Raw genomic sequence first — 15,117 nt, 5'->3', positions numbered from 1 at the left:
AAGAATTCTAAAGGTAATAAAATTGTGTGAAATAAGGCAACTCTCTAGCTGGATGCGCGCTCCGGAAAATACTCCCACTTTTGCCAACTTCGCAGCTCTCGCCAGAGGAATGGATGATTTCCCTGTTATCGTCAGAGGAATGGTATCGCCAGCGGAATGGGTCGCCAGCGGAGTGTCTTCCGCTCTGACGCTTTTCTGCAGAGGAATGGGTGATTCCCCTGCTCTGGCATTCTCGATTCCGCTGTAATGGACTGATGATTTCTCTGACCTGGGCGACTTCCCTGTTCAGAGGAAAAACGACTCCTCTGACAGCGGGGAAGGGAATCCTCTGGCCTCGACTCCTCTGCCGATTTGATTTCTCTGCTCTGACTAGCGCTCCGGAATGGCGACTCCTCTGGCGCCTTATGAGTCCTCTGGCGTTTCCGCGCTCGCTTCGATTCCTCTGGCGTTCGCGGATTTCGCTGCACTGAACTTTGATTTCTCTGACTCTAGAGGAATGGCGATTTCTCTGCTCTGGAAATGTCGGTTCCTCTGCTCTGGAAACCAGAACACCTGGAGAACGCCAAATTCTTCCAAATTCATTCAAAACTGCATTCTTCCATCTCGAAAGCCTAAATCTCCTGCAAAGCATAAAATACACCATAAACGCACCAATTTCCAGAAGATTATCTTAAAACATGCACAAACAAACCCTTAAAAATAGAGTAAATTAAGCATAAATCACGCAGTCTGTTGGTAAGACGCTTCTCCTCCAAACAATAGGTCGGGGGTTCGAGTCACTCTAGGAGATAGAGTGTGAGTGGATTTTTTCCTTTCTTTGGTTGTAACATTTTTTTTTATAAATAAAATAATCTATCCACTTATGTTGCAAGGGACAACTTCTGTACCTTTGTAATAAGATGTAGAAACCTTGCATTATTTGGATCTCATCCCATTTATTATTCATACCCTAAAAAGAATCTTGCCTAAACTTCTATATTAAATACAAAAAAATACTTTATTCGTCTTGATAATATCTCAAATTTATTTTTTAGATTTTTCTATTTATAATGTCTCTCAACTAAAAAAGAAAAGAGTTAAGTACTCCCTCCGCCCCGTTAATAATGACACGTTTTTCTTTTTGGGTTGTCCCGCTATTGATGGCACGTTTTCTATTTTGGAAAAAATAAGGGAGTGATTAATGTTAATTAAAACCCTAATTAAACCTATTTAATTAAAATCAAACCCCTCTCACTTTAACTCTCTCTCTTTCTCTCTCTCATGCTACACCCTCGCCGCCTCTCCTCCTCCATGGCGGCGGCGCGGAGACTCCGCGTCCACCCACCCTCCTCCGCAACTTCTCTCTTTCTCCTCTGTGCGTCACCTCCACTTCCGCCGGATCTCATCGTCTCCTCCACCTTCACTGTCGTCTCGCCTCTCTCTCTCTCCAGCCGCCTCCGCCATCACCTCCTCCACTGTAGCGCCACCTCCTATACTGCGCCACCTACAACGTAGCGCTTCCACCTTCGCGTCGCCTTTCCCCCCAAGCTTCCCTCTCCAGAAAAACCTACCGGCGGCCCCATCCACCCCCCTTTTCCTCCGCCTCTTTCCTTATCATATATGTGCCTCCAACAAGACGACCGCTCGTCGATGCAGCCCGCGCCGCCCTCCGCCTCCACCCTCCACCGCCTTCATTTCTCGCCACTTTCTGTGCGGCGAGATTCGAGATCAGTTCGTGGTGAAGAAATTTACAGATTATGAGGCAATTTCTTTAATTTCTTGCAAATATTTTCGCCCATTTCATGTTGTTGGAGGCAATTTCTTGGATGGCAATTTCTTTAGGAGGCAATTGCTTTTCTGGTTCTTGGATTTTTTTTTATTTTTTTTTGCGAATCAATTTCTTGGGTTTCCGCCACTTGTTCTTTGTTGGCTGTTCATAGGAGGTAGCACAGATAAGGGGAAGGGACGGCGCCGGCGTCGCCGGCGACGGCCTCACCGGTGACGACAGCAGTATATTTTTGGAGAAACAAAGGCCTACTTTGTTAACAATATTTAAGATTCATTAAACATGTGGGACATACTTTAATACAACTATCCTTAATACCCGTGCCGAAAAGAAACAAGCCATTAATAGCGGGACAGATGGAGTATCAAATAAGCCCATAACATAAAGGCCCTTATCACGTATAAATCTTTGTAGTCGAGGTTGGTCCAACTAAACCCCCAAAATTAAATCCTTAATTTCGTGTAATTAGCCCCTCTATCCTAACGACCGTTTAACACCGTTAACTATTAATTTTTTTTTTCCAGCCAAGGTCGCCGAAAACTCGCCGGAAACAAGTTCGGCAGCGGAACTGATTCTTTGATGCAGACAAAATATTCCAGCGGCAGCGACTTCGACAACACCACCACCACTGGCATCGTCGAGTACGCCGGAAACTACACCCCTCCGGCCACACGGCCCTGCCTTCTTTCTCGTCGAGTACGCCGGAAAAAATGTTCATTAATTGTAGCTCCTCAACACAGGGCAGGGCGACTTAAAGGGAGTGTTGAGGATTTCAGCGGCGACTTCCGGCGCCGGTGACAGCGAGGACGAGTAGTTGTTGATGGATCGGGCGTTTTAGGCTGCGGCGAGGGTAAGGCAAGTGGCGGCGTAGACTCCAGGAAATTTGTTGGCGAATATGGTGACGCTGACGCCAGTGCCGCACGCCACCAGGCCGTGGGTTTTGATGGGGGAGTTGGTCTTGGCGGCTTCATTGACGCGACGGCCGATGATTTTCATAGGGCTGTTGGTGGCAGTCGGATCGATCTACGCCATGGCTGGATCTTTAGTCACTACTAGCACTAAATTGTGAGACGCGTCCGTGCTGTTGAACGGCGGGAAGGAAGGCAGGGCCGGCGTGGCCGGAGGGGTGTAGTTTCCGGCGTACTCGACGATGCCAGTGGTGGTGGTGTTGTCGAAGTCGCCACCGAGCTTGTTTCCGGCGACCTTGGCGAAATTAAAAAAAAAATAGTTAACGGTGGTAAACGGCCGTTAGGGTAGAGAGGCTAATTGCACGAAATTAAGGACTTCAGGGGTTTAGTTGGACCAACCTCGACTATAGGGATCTATACGTGATAAAGGGCCTCTATGTTAAGGGCTTATTTGATACTTAGCCCAAAAGAAAAAAAAAATATTTTATCTACTCTCTTTATCTCTCTCCATATTTATTTTATTTCTTTCTTATTTTTTCATTATTTTATCTATCTCATTTTTTACTTAATCTCCTTTTATTTTATTTATATTTTCATAATTTGCGTGACCCATTTTTTAGAACGTTATTATTGAGAGGAATGGAGTATTAACTACCCCCTTCGTCCCGTGAAACTTGAACAATATTCATTTTTGAGTTGTCCCACGAAGATTGAACACTTTTCTTATATCGCAAAAGTTCTTTTCTTTATTCAATCTTTTTGTTTTTTCATCTACCACACTCAACACACAAAATTCATTAAAACTCGTGCCGAAAAGAAATTGCTCAAGTTTCGTGGGACGGATTAAGTATTTATATAAGTTTCACAATATAAAAAAGGCTAGCTTTATACACGCTCGCTTTTCTCCAGATGGGATCCTCTGTCCTAGAATGTAGTGTATAGTTTGTGTATCATTTTTAATTTCTTTATTTTATAATTATTTTTTATAAAAATAAAAATAATTATTATATTATGAAGTCTAATTAATATTTATTACTAAAAATTGGAATTTTAAAAATTAGATATCATAATTTTGAATTAATGAACCCAAATAAATCTATTATTAATTTAAATAAATATAAAAAAATAATTATAGATTTTAATTGAATGAGTGAATCCTTATTAATTATTTTTATATTATACTATTAAAATATAATAAATTAAAATTAAATAATAAATAATTAAAAATTATAAAGAAATTAAGAATGATATACAGTGGTGCAATTATATTTGGTAGAGAGGATCCATTTGGCCTTTCCCCCCACCTGAACATGAAATTGTATTTGCACCCAAAAGAATCTCTCTTACCTCACCTATTATTCATTTCTCCTCCGAATTCACCACATGCTACCAAATTCGCATCCAGAAATAGCCAATAATTTACGCACACCTTTTCACTCTTTTTCCTCCACCTTCTTCTTCTTCTTCTCCTGCACAGAGCTATCCCACTACTCCATCACGGAAAAAAGCACGCACAACACACACTACTCCGCCTGAGGAAAAGGTGTGGGCGGAGAAAGAGATGATGGGTGTGATGAGCAACCGCTGTTCCCACACTTCCCATATCACGGCAATCATCATCACCAGCTTCTTCCGCCATAAATTCTGAAAATTTTACGTATTCTGCTGCCCAAACATATTCAGAGAGAGAAGGAGCTGCAGTCCCGCGAAAAATGTCGGATTCTTGAATTCTGTAGTTTATTTTTGTTGTCACTGCTCGAAAAAAAATAAAAAAGAAACTTTTTTCAGTTGTTGTTGTTGTGTGAATGGCCGGTCGTGAATTTGCAAACAGCGGCGGCGGCGCTCTGGATCTGAGTAAGAAGATGAAAACTTGTGGCCATGATCGGCCTCTGGATTCTGTGTTTGCGTCTGCTCCTTCAAATTCCTTTCTTGGTATGTGAAATGTAGCGCATCTCCAAACTCTTGTTGCGTTGACTTTTTTTTTCTTGTCGGTTGAGGATTGTGTTATTGTTTTGTAATTTATGAGTGATTCTAGGAGCTGGTTTCGGGGCATGATTTGTATCTATATGTGTGTGTATTAGTTTAGCAGAATTCTTGTGGATCAACTCGTAGAAGGAGATAGACATGTTTGGAGATTAAGGGGGGTCTTTTTTTTAATGATTGATAAGATGCATGATTGAAATCGGAATTAGCTCAAATGATAGAATGATCAAATGCCTTAGATATCCCAAAGTTCCAATCCATATTAGTAAACAATGGATAAGCCCATACTATTTGTATATATCTAGACTAATCCTCAAAGTAAATGCTCGCTTGAGGGATTATCTTGCATCTTGTTCCTAGCTTGTATGTTGGTTTTGCTTAAGATTTGAACATGATTAATGTGTGGTTTGCATCAATCATCAATGAATAGGTACACTGTGTCTCTCCCTTTGAATTCCTTTGTTAAGAAGGGAGCAAATCCACAGTATACTGGAGTAGAACACTCCAGTCTACAGGTGTCCCCGGCCGGCCAGCCCTTCATGTTCCAACGGGGGACACACATCTGGTCTGTTCAAGAACCGCGTTTTTGTTGAGGGCTGAATTGTACTGTAGACAGACTTAATTGATCTTTTGGCCTTATGTCTGTTACTCTGCTATTTGAGTCAGTTTATAAGTATCTGATCTGGTGAAATCGATTCATGAGTTGGAAACTATTCAAGATCTCTATAATTTGGGATCAAATCATCTTTTTATAGTAGTTTGAGATAGTGATTTCTTTGTTGTTAGCAATTGATTTGTGTTCATTTCAGAAAATAGACTATTTCTTGATAGTGTGAGTGCATTTTTTTTTTGTCAGGGCCGGGGGCGATGGTAAGTTTTGGAGCTGTTGGTAGGGATAACAGCTCAGGAAACTCGTTTTATCAGTCGTTTGAGATGCAGGAGAATGGGGAAGAATACTTGGACGACTATTTTAGTCAACCGGAGAAGAAAAGGAGGCTCTCTGTAGATCAAGTCCAGTTTCTTGAGAGAAGTTTTGAGGTTGAGAATAAACTTGAACCGGATAGGAAACTTCAACTGGCAAACGAGCTTGGTCTGCAGCCTCGTCAAATTGCAGTGTGGTTCCAGAACCGCAGGGCTCGTTGCAAGACGAAGCATCTTGAAACAGAATACGAGACGTTGCATTCAAGCTACAAGAGCTTGAAAATGGACTATGATTACCTCGTCAAGGAGAATGAGAAGCTAAAAGCTGAGGTGATATAAGGGTCAATTCTCAAAGATTGATTCCAACTTGTTCTTCATTTGTTCATATATATGATGTTTCTAAAATCTGACCAGGTTCTTCACCTCAAACACGATGGGACTGCTCAAGATGTGGAGCACGCAAGCTCAGGAGAATCGGACACTAAAGAACTATCTGAAGCAATCCCAGTTTCTACTGATGAAGAAGATCATAAAGTTTCTGTGTCGACTTCTAAGAATGACGAGCAAAGCTCAACAAAAAGTGACGTGACCAATGAAGACAGCCCCCGGTTGACAGACGGGATTCATCATCCTCTGTTTGTGAAATCAGGTGAGTCTCCCCATGACTTTGATCCCAGTCAGTCTGTTTTATCGCTTCATGGAGAAGATTGCTTGAACGAGGAAATGCTACAACGTGCTTATGTCTTTCCTAAGATTGAAGATGCCTATTGTCACCCTCATGCAACTTCATGTGGCTATGGATTTTCTGTTGAAGACCATGCCTTCAATTTCTGGTCTTATTAAGTTCTTGCCGTGTATTTCTATGATCTTTTTGAATTTTTTCCGTATTCTTGCTTTGAGTATTTTCTAGGTAATAAGTGACTGCTGCAACAAATCCCAGCTCCCCCAATCGTAGCCGGGCCATGTCTAAATGGTCTTCTGTGAAGTAGTCTTGTTTCAAGATTTTGTTCTTCTATATGTATCATATTTTAGTTGAAAAATATGTGAATTATGTTGATTGCTTGTGTGCTCTCTCTCGTTGCTTGCTTGAGTAAAAAATTGATACTAGGATATGAATGTAGTAGGCACAATATATTATTGGTATTGATAAAAAAGTAAAAACATACAAAGATTTCATGGATGGGTTGAAGACCTAACCTCTAATGCACCTTTGACACAAACAAAAGAACAGCATAATACTCAGCTCGACATTGCATTAGTGTTGATTATTTGCCCCAAGTTTGAGCCTTTTGTCTGTCTGAGTCTCCCCGTCATCTTCATGTGCTCTCTTCTCAGACAACGGCCGTGGGACCCACCGCGGGTGGAACCACGCCGGTGGCTGCACGTTGCTTTTGAGAAACTTAGCAAACCATGCAGCAGAATCCTTGGGATATCTTGTGAGGTTATTCAGTAAGTCTACATAGACTAACCCAAACCTAGCTGTGTAGCCGCTGGTCCATTCATAGTTATCGCACCACGACCACACGTAATATCCCTTCAGTTTTCTGGAAATGTGTTTGTATCTGCAAGTTCATATCATCCATGTATATTAATTAATTGTATTGAATAAATAAGAATAGGAATATCTTACTTGATTGCTTTGAGCAAGTTAGCAAGATGATCTTGGTGGTATTTAGTCTTATCGTGGTCATCATTGCAGACCATCTTGGCTGTCTTCGTCGGATCATTCTTACTTGAAAACCCTTTGGAGATTAACAAGCACTTAGTTTTATATTAAACACTTGTTACTAATATCGAAAAACCTAATAAAATATTAATTAATTACCATTTTCAGTGATGTATATTTCTTCTAATGCTGGATACTTGTCCTCCAAATATACGAGAATCTCATAAATCCCCTTTGGAACAGATTGCAGCCACTATGATCCAGTCTATAGAAACACAATTGAGGTAAGATATACTATATATTTGTAGAGAGAGAGAGAGAGAGAGGATAGGGGTAGGAAGATCCTTACTGCCTTAGTTCCTATGTATTCACCGTTTTTCATAACTGCATGCCCAAAAAAGATTTGATTTAAGCAAACATTTGATGATCTATATATATATCGGATGGGAGGAAGAAGTTACGTTGAAACTTGAGCCTCTGATCGACGAGGTAGCCCTCTCCCTCATCCGAAGAGTCGGGATCATGAGCAGCGTACTGTGTCGTGTAATAGTTCAAACCTAGAAAATCGATGATCTTATCTTTCTCTGGTGGAACGCAGTCTTGCATGTTCTTGGGATAATCGCCGCAGAAACCTTAATTACAATTACAAGGAATGATTAAAAATCCAGATTATTGAGTGTAATTTTTCAATGTATGTTTATCATGCAAGCATGAAGTCTTTTGACGGCGAGTTTATCTGGCGGTGAGTTATGATCGAATGGCAGGAACCAATGTGAGTTGAGACGCTTCCACAAACTTGCTTCTGTAGAGATCCACTGCTTCCGCGTGCGCCACAATCAGATTTCTCCCGGCCACGATGAATTTGCCGGGGGATAGATGCCTCTAACATATCCATGAACGCTGTAGACATATGGCTCGTTCAAGGTAGTCCAGTGTTTCACACCATCTCCAAATTCCCAGAAGCATACCTCTGCGTACTCATCCCTACACACACACATCAACTAATTACCACCACTCACTTAATTATGTATTCACAACTCAAGGGGGAGGGATTATTTTACTTGACTCTTTTCGATAGGAAGCCACCATACTCTTTTTCCAAGCACAAAGGAAGATCCCAGTGAAACAGTGTCACAAAGGGCTTCATGCCTGCACTAATATATATTATCATATTGTCATTCAAGAGAGGCTTGAAACTAATTAACTAACCACTGTGTAACACAGTGTTGATAACATCATTATAGTAAGCAATTCCTTCTTTGTTGATTCCACCAGATACTCTTCTGGCTGTTCAGAGTTGCGCTAATTAATTAGTTACTCCTAAAACTAACCATATATATAGTACTCCCTCAGTCCCACAAGAGTGTGCATCACTTTTAGTGGCAAATGCACATTCTTGTGGCCGTCTCAAAATAAAAAGAAATGCACAGTCTTATGGGACGGAGGGAGTATTAATAATTATGAATAAATAAAAACCTGGCAATATTCTTGGCCATGAAATGGAAAACCTGTAGGAATCAAACCCCATTTGCTTCATCATCTCAATATCTTCCTGCGCAATACAATACATATATATTTTGCATATTTCATCAATATTCGTACCTTAATTTCAACTGCTGCAATTAGATTAATATACAGAATAACCTTATATCTGTTGTACATATCACATGCAAGGCTTCCATTGGTTCCATCAGCTATTTTCCCTGCCACAACCACGTACAAAAATTAATCATCATATATAAATGCATGCTCTTAATTAATTTCAAGAGAGAGAGAGAGACAAGGAAGCCTCATAGAGAAGTCATCCCATATGCTGATGCCTCTTGCAGCGGAAGTTCCAGTTCCAAACATAAAATCTTGAGGAAACCAGTGACGGTTTATGGCGCTGCTATCGTCATCATCTGGCACCGCCCCATCGCATTCCCACCATCTTGATTCGCCGGCATTCTCCACCACTTCAATCTCCACAGCTGCTTCAACTAAGCTCATTGCTCAGCCACACAGATTTAATTCTTAGCCGTAGAAGAGATAATTTATCAAAACCATCTTCACCTATTTATAGTACTAGTGTCACTGCCACATCCCATGCTATGCACGCCTTTCAAACGTTATTTTAATTTCATATATTTCGTCGTTATCTATTTTTAAGGTTAAATATCAGTTATTGTCTCAATGTTTGCGTGAACTAACAAAAATGTTTCAACGTAAACATAATTACATATATCTTTTTACTCGATTATATATCACTTTTTTACATTTAAAGCAAGATAGGAAAAAATAAAACCTTAAGCTCAACAAATATCTATAAATTGAAGTTAAACAAGCAGCTATATATAAATCCACTCATTTTACGTCGGATCTAAGTGTACACGATTCATGTTGTATTTTGAAAATTGTAATTCATATATATTTCTTTTGTGTAAATCAAGTACGTACTTGATGATCTTTGTTGGTTTGCATTCTCTGTAGTTGTAAATTGGATAAATATTCGATTTTGTCTCAACTTATTAACGTTTTAACAAAAACGTCCAACTTTTAACATAAGTGCATAGAAGTACTTATCGTATCACTTTTTGGTAATTTGTGACCCGAAAAGTTTTTCCGTTGCCTAATGTTGACGTGGAATGATGGAAAGCCACATCAACACATTATGTGGATTTTATGTTTGAAAAAAAAAATATTTATATAAATACATGTAAGCAAAAAACCACGAAACTTTTACCGTTTTCCTGCGAACTCGCGCATTAAACAACTAAGAGTGCGCTTACTTTGGTTGTAAAATTTTCATTGGAAAATGATGGATAAGAAAAGGCGAGAAAATGTTATATTAATTTTTCTCTTTTTTTTTCATTTTTTTACTAGAGATAAAAAGATGGAAAAATGTTGAAAAATATTTTCACACCACTATCCAAAGATAATACTCCATAGGAGTTGCCGAGAAAATTCAACCCTGTTCAGATAAATTTTCATAGTAAACATGTGAAAGATGGAAAGAGAGTGAAAATATATGTATTCTCTCATTTTCCATAAAAGTAAACGCACCCTAAGTCTTTAACTTTTTTTTCTCAATTGATAAGTTTAGGAAAAAATTGAAGAAATAAACACGAAAGTTTTACCTTTTTCTCCAACTGACAAGTTTAGGAAAAAAAAAACAATTGAAGCCATAAACACGAAGCATCCTATATTCAAATTTCCCAAATCTTTATTTGCGAACACGATTTCTACTCATATCCGAAACGAATTTGTAGAACCCTCACCTCATTTAACTCACCTACAACTCTGAAGAATATGATGATCAGTCCGGCCCTTCAATCGTTCACAGAAAATGCTTCTAAAAACTCCAACTCTTGGTTCCCTGCTTTGCTTGAAGACGTTACATCATATGATTTGCCTAAGCTCTTCTGCTTCATTCGCTTTCTTCCGGTTTTCTTCATTTATCGAGTCCTCCTCATGGTAGACTTCTAAGTTTGGACATGGAAATATTTTCATTTTTTGGGTTCCATATTCATATTACTCTTTTCTGATGGTACTATCGTTATTTTATTGTGGAATTTGTAATGTGAAGATTCAATTTTTGCCTCTTTTTTTTTCTTTTTTTTTTTTCTGAATTTTATTAATCTTCTATTTTTTTGGGGGGGAGGGGATTATGTATTTCACTTTTTTTGGTCAAACTTTGATTATGTATTTCAAAATAAAAATTGTAGGCGTTGTTTCTCAATACGTCGACGTTTTGCTTACATGTATTTATATGTTTTTTTTGGGAAAAGGTGCAGAGAAGCCCTCCTAGGTGTAGCCCTTATAGCGTATACCTCCTCATTCTCACTGTGTGTGCAACTAAACCCCCCAACTCAAGAAAAAGGGTGCAAATACCCCCCTCACCCTAACCTCCGTTGTCTCACCGTTAGTCAGCATTATTTTATTTTCTGTGGGGCCCACCATCTTCACATAATGCGCCTCCCTCCCCTCAATTCTCGTCTCTCTCTCTGCCTCACAACGCACACACACATAGCAACACCGATCTCTCTCTCTCTCTCTCTCTCTCTCTCTCTCTCTCTCTTCCGGCCGCCGCGACTCATCTCCGGCGAAGGGCCATCGACTATCGCCGTTCTCCCTCATCTCTCTCTCAACTCGTGGCCCTTGCCTCGATTCCCAGCGAGCGCACAGCTGGAGGGCCGCCGCCGCCGATCTCGACCCTAAACCCCTCTCTAAACTCCAGCGCCGCAGCTCCTCCTCCGACGAAGAGCCACCGTCGGCCAACTAACCCTTTTTCCTTCCCTCTCTCTGTCCGTGGCTGAGCGACAGCGGTAGGGCCGCCGCAACCCTGGCCTCCCTCTGCAAAATCCATCCTAGTCCAGCCACCACCGCCTGAACTTCCCCCTCTTCACTCAAACCGGCCGACAACAGCAGCAAATGAAGCAGACTGCCGCCGGCGCCCTCTATCTCCCTCGGCTCTCTCAAGCCTCCCAATTCTACGCGCTACTGAGCGATAAGGCCGATGGCGTCAGATCTCGAATCGAATTGCTGCGGAGGAAACTGCACCAATCGTCGTCGACGTTGGCTGAGAATCGCTGCGGCCGCGTGGAAATCTGTCATACGTGTGAAATTCGTGACTTCAGATGGTGGGCCCCACAGAAAATAAAATAATGCCGACTAACGGTGAGAAAACGGAGGTTAGGGCGAGGGGGGTATTTGCACCCTTTTTCTTGAGTTTGGGGGTTTAGTTGCACGCACAGTGAGAATGGGGAGGTATACGCTATAAGGGCTACACCTAGGAGGGCTTATCTGCACCTTTTCCCTTTTTTTAATATAAAATCCATGTAACATGCCGATATGGCTTTCTTGCGTTCCACATCAACACTTAGGCGTTGATTTTTTTTAAACATAAATAACCAAAAGGTAATACGATGAATACGTACTTATATTAAAGATGAAATATTTTCTTTAAAATACTAATACGTTCGATAGAATCAAATATTTACCTAAAAATAAAAGTTATGAACATTGTTCGAAAAAAGCAAAAAGAAATCAGGACATGAAACATAATTAACCTTTACAAATGAGTAGGTGCTTTCCCTTACTTTCTTTTATATCCTAGTGCAACATTTTAAATTATCTTGCCTACTACTTTTATGTCTTTGTGATCAATACTAGAAAAGACCACGATATTGGTGCATAATTATTATGTATTATTACTTCATAAATATTTGCACTAATTTACAATGGTATTATTACTTAATAAATATTACTACAATGATATAGAGGTGGCATGCGGCCATTGGACGAACACCATTTAGTTAGCATTAATTTTTTGTTATCTTGTCATGTGAAGAATTAGTGTGGAAATGAGCTGGCTTTCATTGATGTTTAAGATAGTCGATTCCTAGCTAGCTAGTGTTTATTTGGACCATTAATTTTTTTTTTAGTGTAAATTGGGGTGCGTAGTGTAGCTTTCAAGGGTTTTTTTTTAGGTTTTTTCTTTCCTTTTTTTATATATAAAATCGTCATTTAATAAAAAGTGTAGCTTATTTTTTCAAATTAATTAGTTAATTACAACCAAACTTGAGTGTATAAAGTAAAAATTAGTGATTGTGTTTGAGTGGAATATGGGCCATAAAGGAATAATTAAGTTGTTGTAATTTACAGGAGAAAGTAAGGTTATGTCTTAAAAAGAAAAGTGTTATACTCTTGGTGTGCGTCCAATTGTTAATTATGTTACACTCTTGGTGGACGGAGAGACCATAAAATTGGTAATAAAGAAGTATATTAATGGTGATTCCATTTATAATCTACATTTTTTGGTACATTCTTCATTTTTTTTATAATTTTTTTTAAAAATCATATTTTTCGTTATTAATTTCGTTAATGTAGAAAATTGATCACAATCACGCCACTTTATATAACTCACAGCAATAATTATGTGCATTGGTTTTTCTTCAAATATAAAAATATATCGATAAATTGAACTTTGAATATCAAGTGTGAGTTACTTTCAATTTCCATATATAGTCGTCTGACTCATCTCGAGAGTTAGGTAATGTAATAAATGTATATAAAAGTTGGTGATCGTAAAAATCACGTTTTTTTTATGTAAATTGTGGGAAGATTATATTGAAGTATAAAGTTATGGTATTTACCGCAAAAATTAAGGGTAAATTGGATAATAAGTCATGAATTTTCATCCCATTTTTTATTTCAAGACCATTTTTAATCTTTGTAAATAAATACACATTATTTTCGGCGCCAATGTTGTTCAGTCCGCTGGGAACTTGAATCTTCTCTATGGAAACAGAGCTCCCTTTATCCAGAACGGCTGAATGTGTTAGGTGGGCCCCATTTTCGAAAAAAAAAAAATTGACGGACGAAAACGACCGTTTAGACCTTGGGTTTAATTATTTAATTTTTTTTTTACTTCGAGAGCCTATTTGATCCAATGTCGACTATGGAGGGGTATTCGCTCTAGGGGCCTGCATCTGCACCTAGCCTTAACCCTATTATAAATTATTCATTTCTTAATATATGTGTCTAAACCTTGTGGCCTATTGAATTGGGACGAAGGGAGTAATAAAAGACTTTTCCCCTCCCTTTTTTCTTACATTGTTATAACTCTTTTTAGAAAAAAAAGAGGAACTTTCATTATTATTCATTCTTAATAAACAAAAATTCTTGTTATTTGAATACCCCTTTCCCCATAAAGATATAGAATAGAAAGAAGCATTTTGATTTCCACTGTAATTTTGAAAATGAATGTTTAAATGGCCTTCAAAAGTAAGCAAATAGATGCGAAACATATAAAATGCGGTTAATCCTGCGGTGGCCCAAGCTATTATTGCGAAAATTGGCGAATACAACCAATTATCATTATAAACAAAAACAAGCAATATGCGGAATACCAAAAAGAGAAAGTGAACCTTAAAAAAAAAGAAGTTTTAATAATTGATATATATTTTATTAAACCACCATAAAAACCATATTCTAACTTTTATCCAGAGAATTGCCAATAACGATTTTCATTGAATGAATAACAGACTCAGACCCTAAAAATAATGAGTAATTCTTTGAAATAAGCATGAGTAATCAAATGAAATAAAGCACTTCGATAAAACCATATTCCTAGCGCTAACATCATATAACCCAATTGAGACATTGTCGAATAGCCTAAACATCTTTTAAAGGGAAAAGAAGAGAAAGTGGAGAAACTATTGCTTTAGATAGTTGAGCTTCATCATCGAGTTTGTAATCTTATAACGGCTTGAATTCAATCGAGTGAATCTCCCTTGAATGTTGGCACATTACCAAACCACGTAAAATCATGTTATTCTAGATTGATTAGGATCGAGCTTTGACATCGGTTTTGCAGCTGAGCTGGGTATCTGTTCTAATAACTTTTGAAAAGTCAATTACGTTTTCATTAGTAAAAATGATTACAATATTAAAACTAAAAGTTCTAACAGAAGTTGTAAACACAAATTGGAGCTGATCCGCGACGGCTTCCTCCCCAGAAGTGCGTAAACTTGTAGTTATTATTGTTAAAACATGGTATTATCATAATGCAGAGAAAAATAAAGAGAAGCAAAATAATTGTTATTGTATTGCTTGATTTATCTCATTACAATCATCCTCTGATTTATAGTATAAGTGCACGTTTTGAAGAGCTACAAAGTCATACAAGGTAGCCGATCTTCAGGGATTTTGGTTAACTTTTGACTGAATTTGCTGCTATTTCTGACTTTGTTTTTCTGCTATTTTTGACTTTGTTTATATTTTCAACACTCCCCCTCAAGTTGAGTGACGGGATTTCCGATGCTCAACTTGTCGAGAACTTCTGTAAAACTCTTGGAATTGACGGCTTTGGTAAGAATGTCTGCAAGTTGGTC

At 38.8% G+C, this 15,117-nt stretch overlaps 1 protein-coding gene and 1 pseudogene across 1 annotated transcript; one reads left to right on the top strand and one right to left on the bottom strand.

The window, feature by feature from the left end:
* Positions 1-3,928: 3,928 nt before the first annotated feature.
* LOC131021281 (homeobox-leucine zipper protein HAT5-like) lies at positions 3,929-6,634 on the top strand. Its single transcript, XM_057950406.1, has 3 exons — positions 3,929-4,605; positions 5,513-5,907; positions 5,992-6,634. Exons 1-3 carry the CDS (start codon positions 4,479-4,481, stop codon positions 6,418-6,420), a joined length of 951 nt encoding a protein of 316 aa, XP_057806389.1. The 5' UTR covers positions 3,929-4,478; the 3' UTR covers positions 6,421-6,634.
* Positions 5,977-10,749, bottom strand: LOC131023341 (beta-glucosidase 42-like; annotated as a pseudogene).
* Positions 10,750-15,117: the final 4,368 nt, after the last annotated feature.

This window comes from Salvia miltiorrhiza, chromosome 4 (assembly GCF_028751815.1).
Source record: "Salvia miltiorrhiza cultivar Shanhuang (shh) chromosome 4, IMPLAD_Smil_shh, whole genome shotgun sequence".
NCBI lineage: Eukaryota > Viridiplantae > Streptophyta > Magnoliopsida > Lamiales > Lamiaceae > Salvia > Salvia miltiorrhiza.
This window is presented reverse-complemented; position numbering and strand designations above follow the sequence as displayed.

What these genes read in the sequence shown, in the direction of transcription:
- LOC131021281 (XM_057950406.1), top strand. Translation starts at nt 4,479, where the DNA reads ATGGCCGGTCGTGAATTTGCAAACAGCGGCGGCGGCGCTCTGGATCTG. An exon ending in TCCTTCAAATTCCTTTCTTG is followed by an intron (nt 4,606 to 5,512) that starts GTATGTGAAATG and finishes TTTTTTTGTCAG; the next exon opens with GGCCGGGGGCGATGGTAAGT. An exon ending in ATGAGAAGCTAAAAGCTGAG is followed by an intron (nt 5,908 to 5,991) that starts GTGATATAAGGG and finishes AAATCTGACCAG; the next exon opens with GTTCTTCACCTCAAACACGA.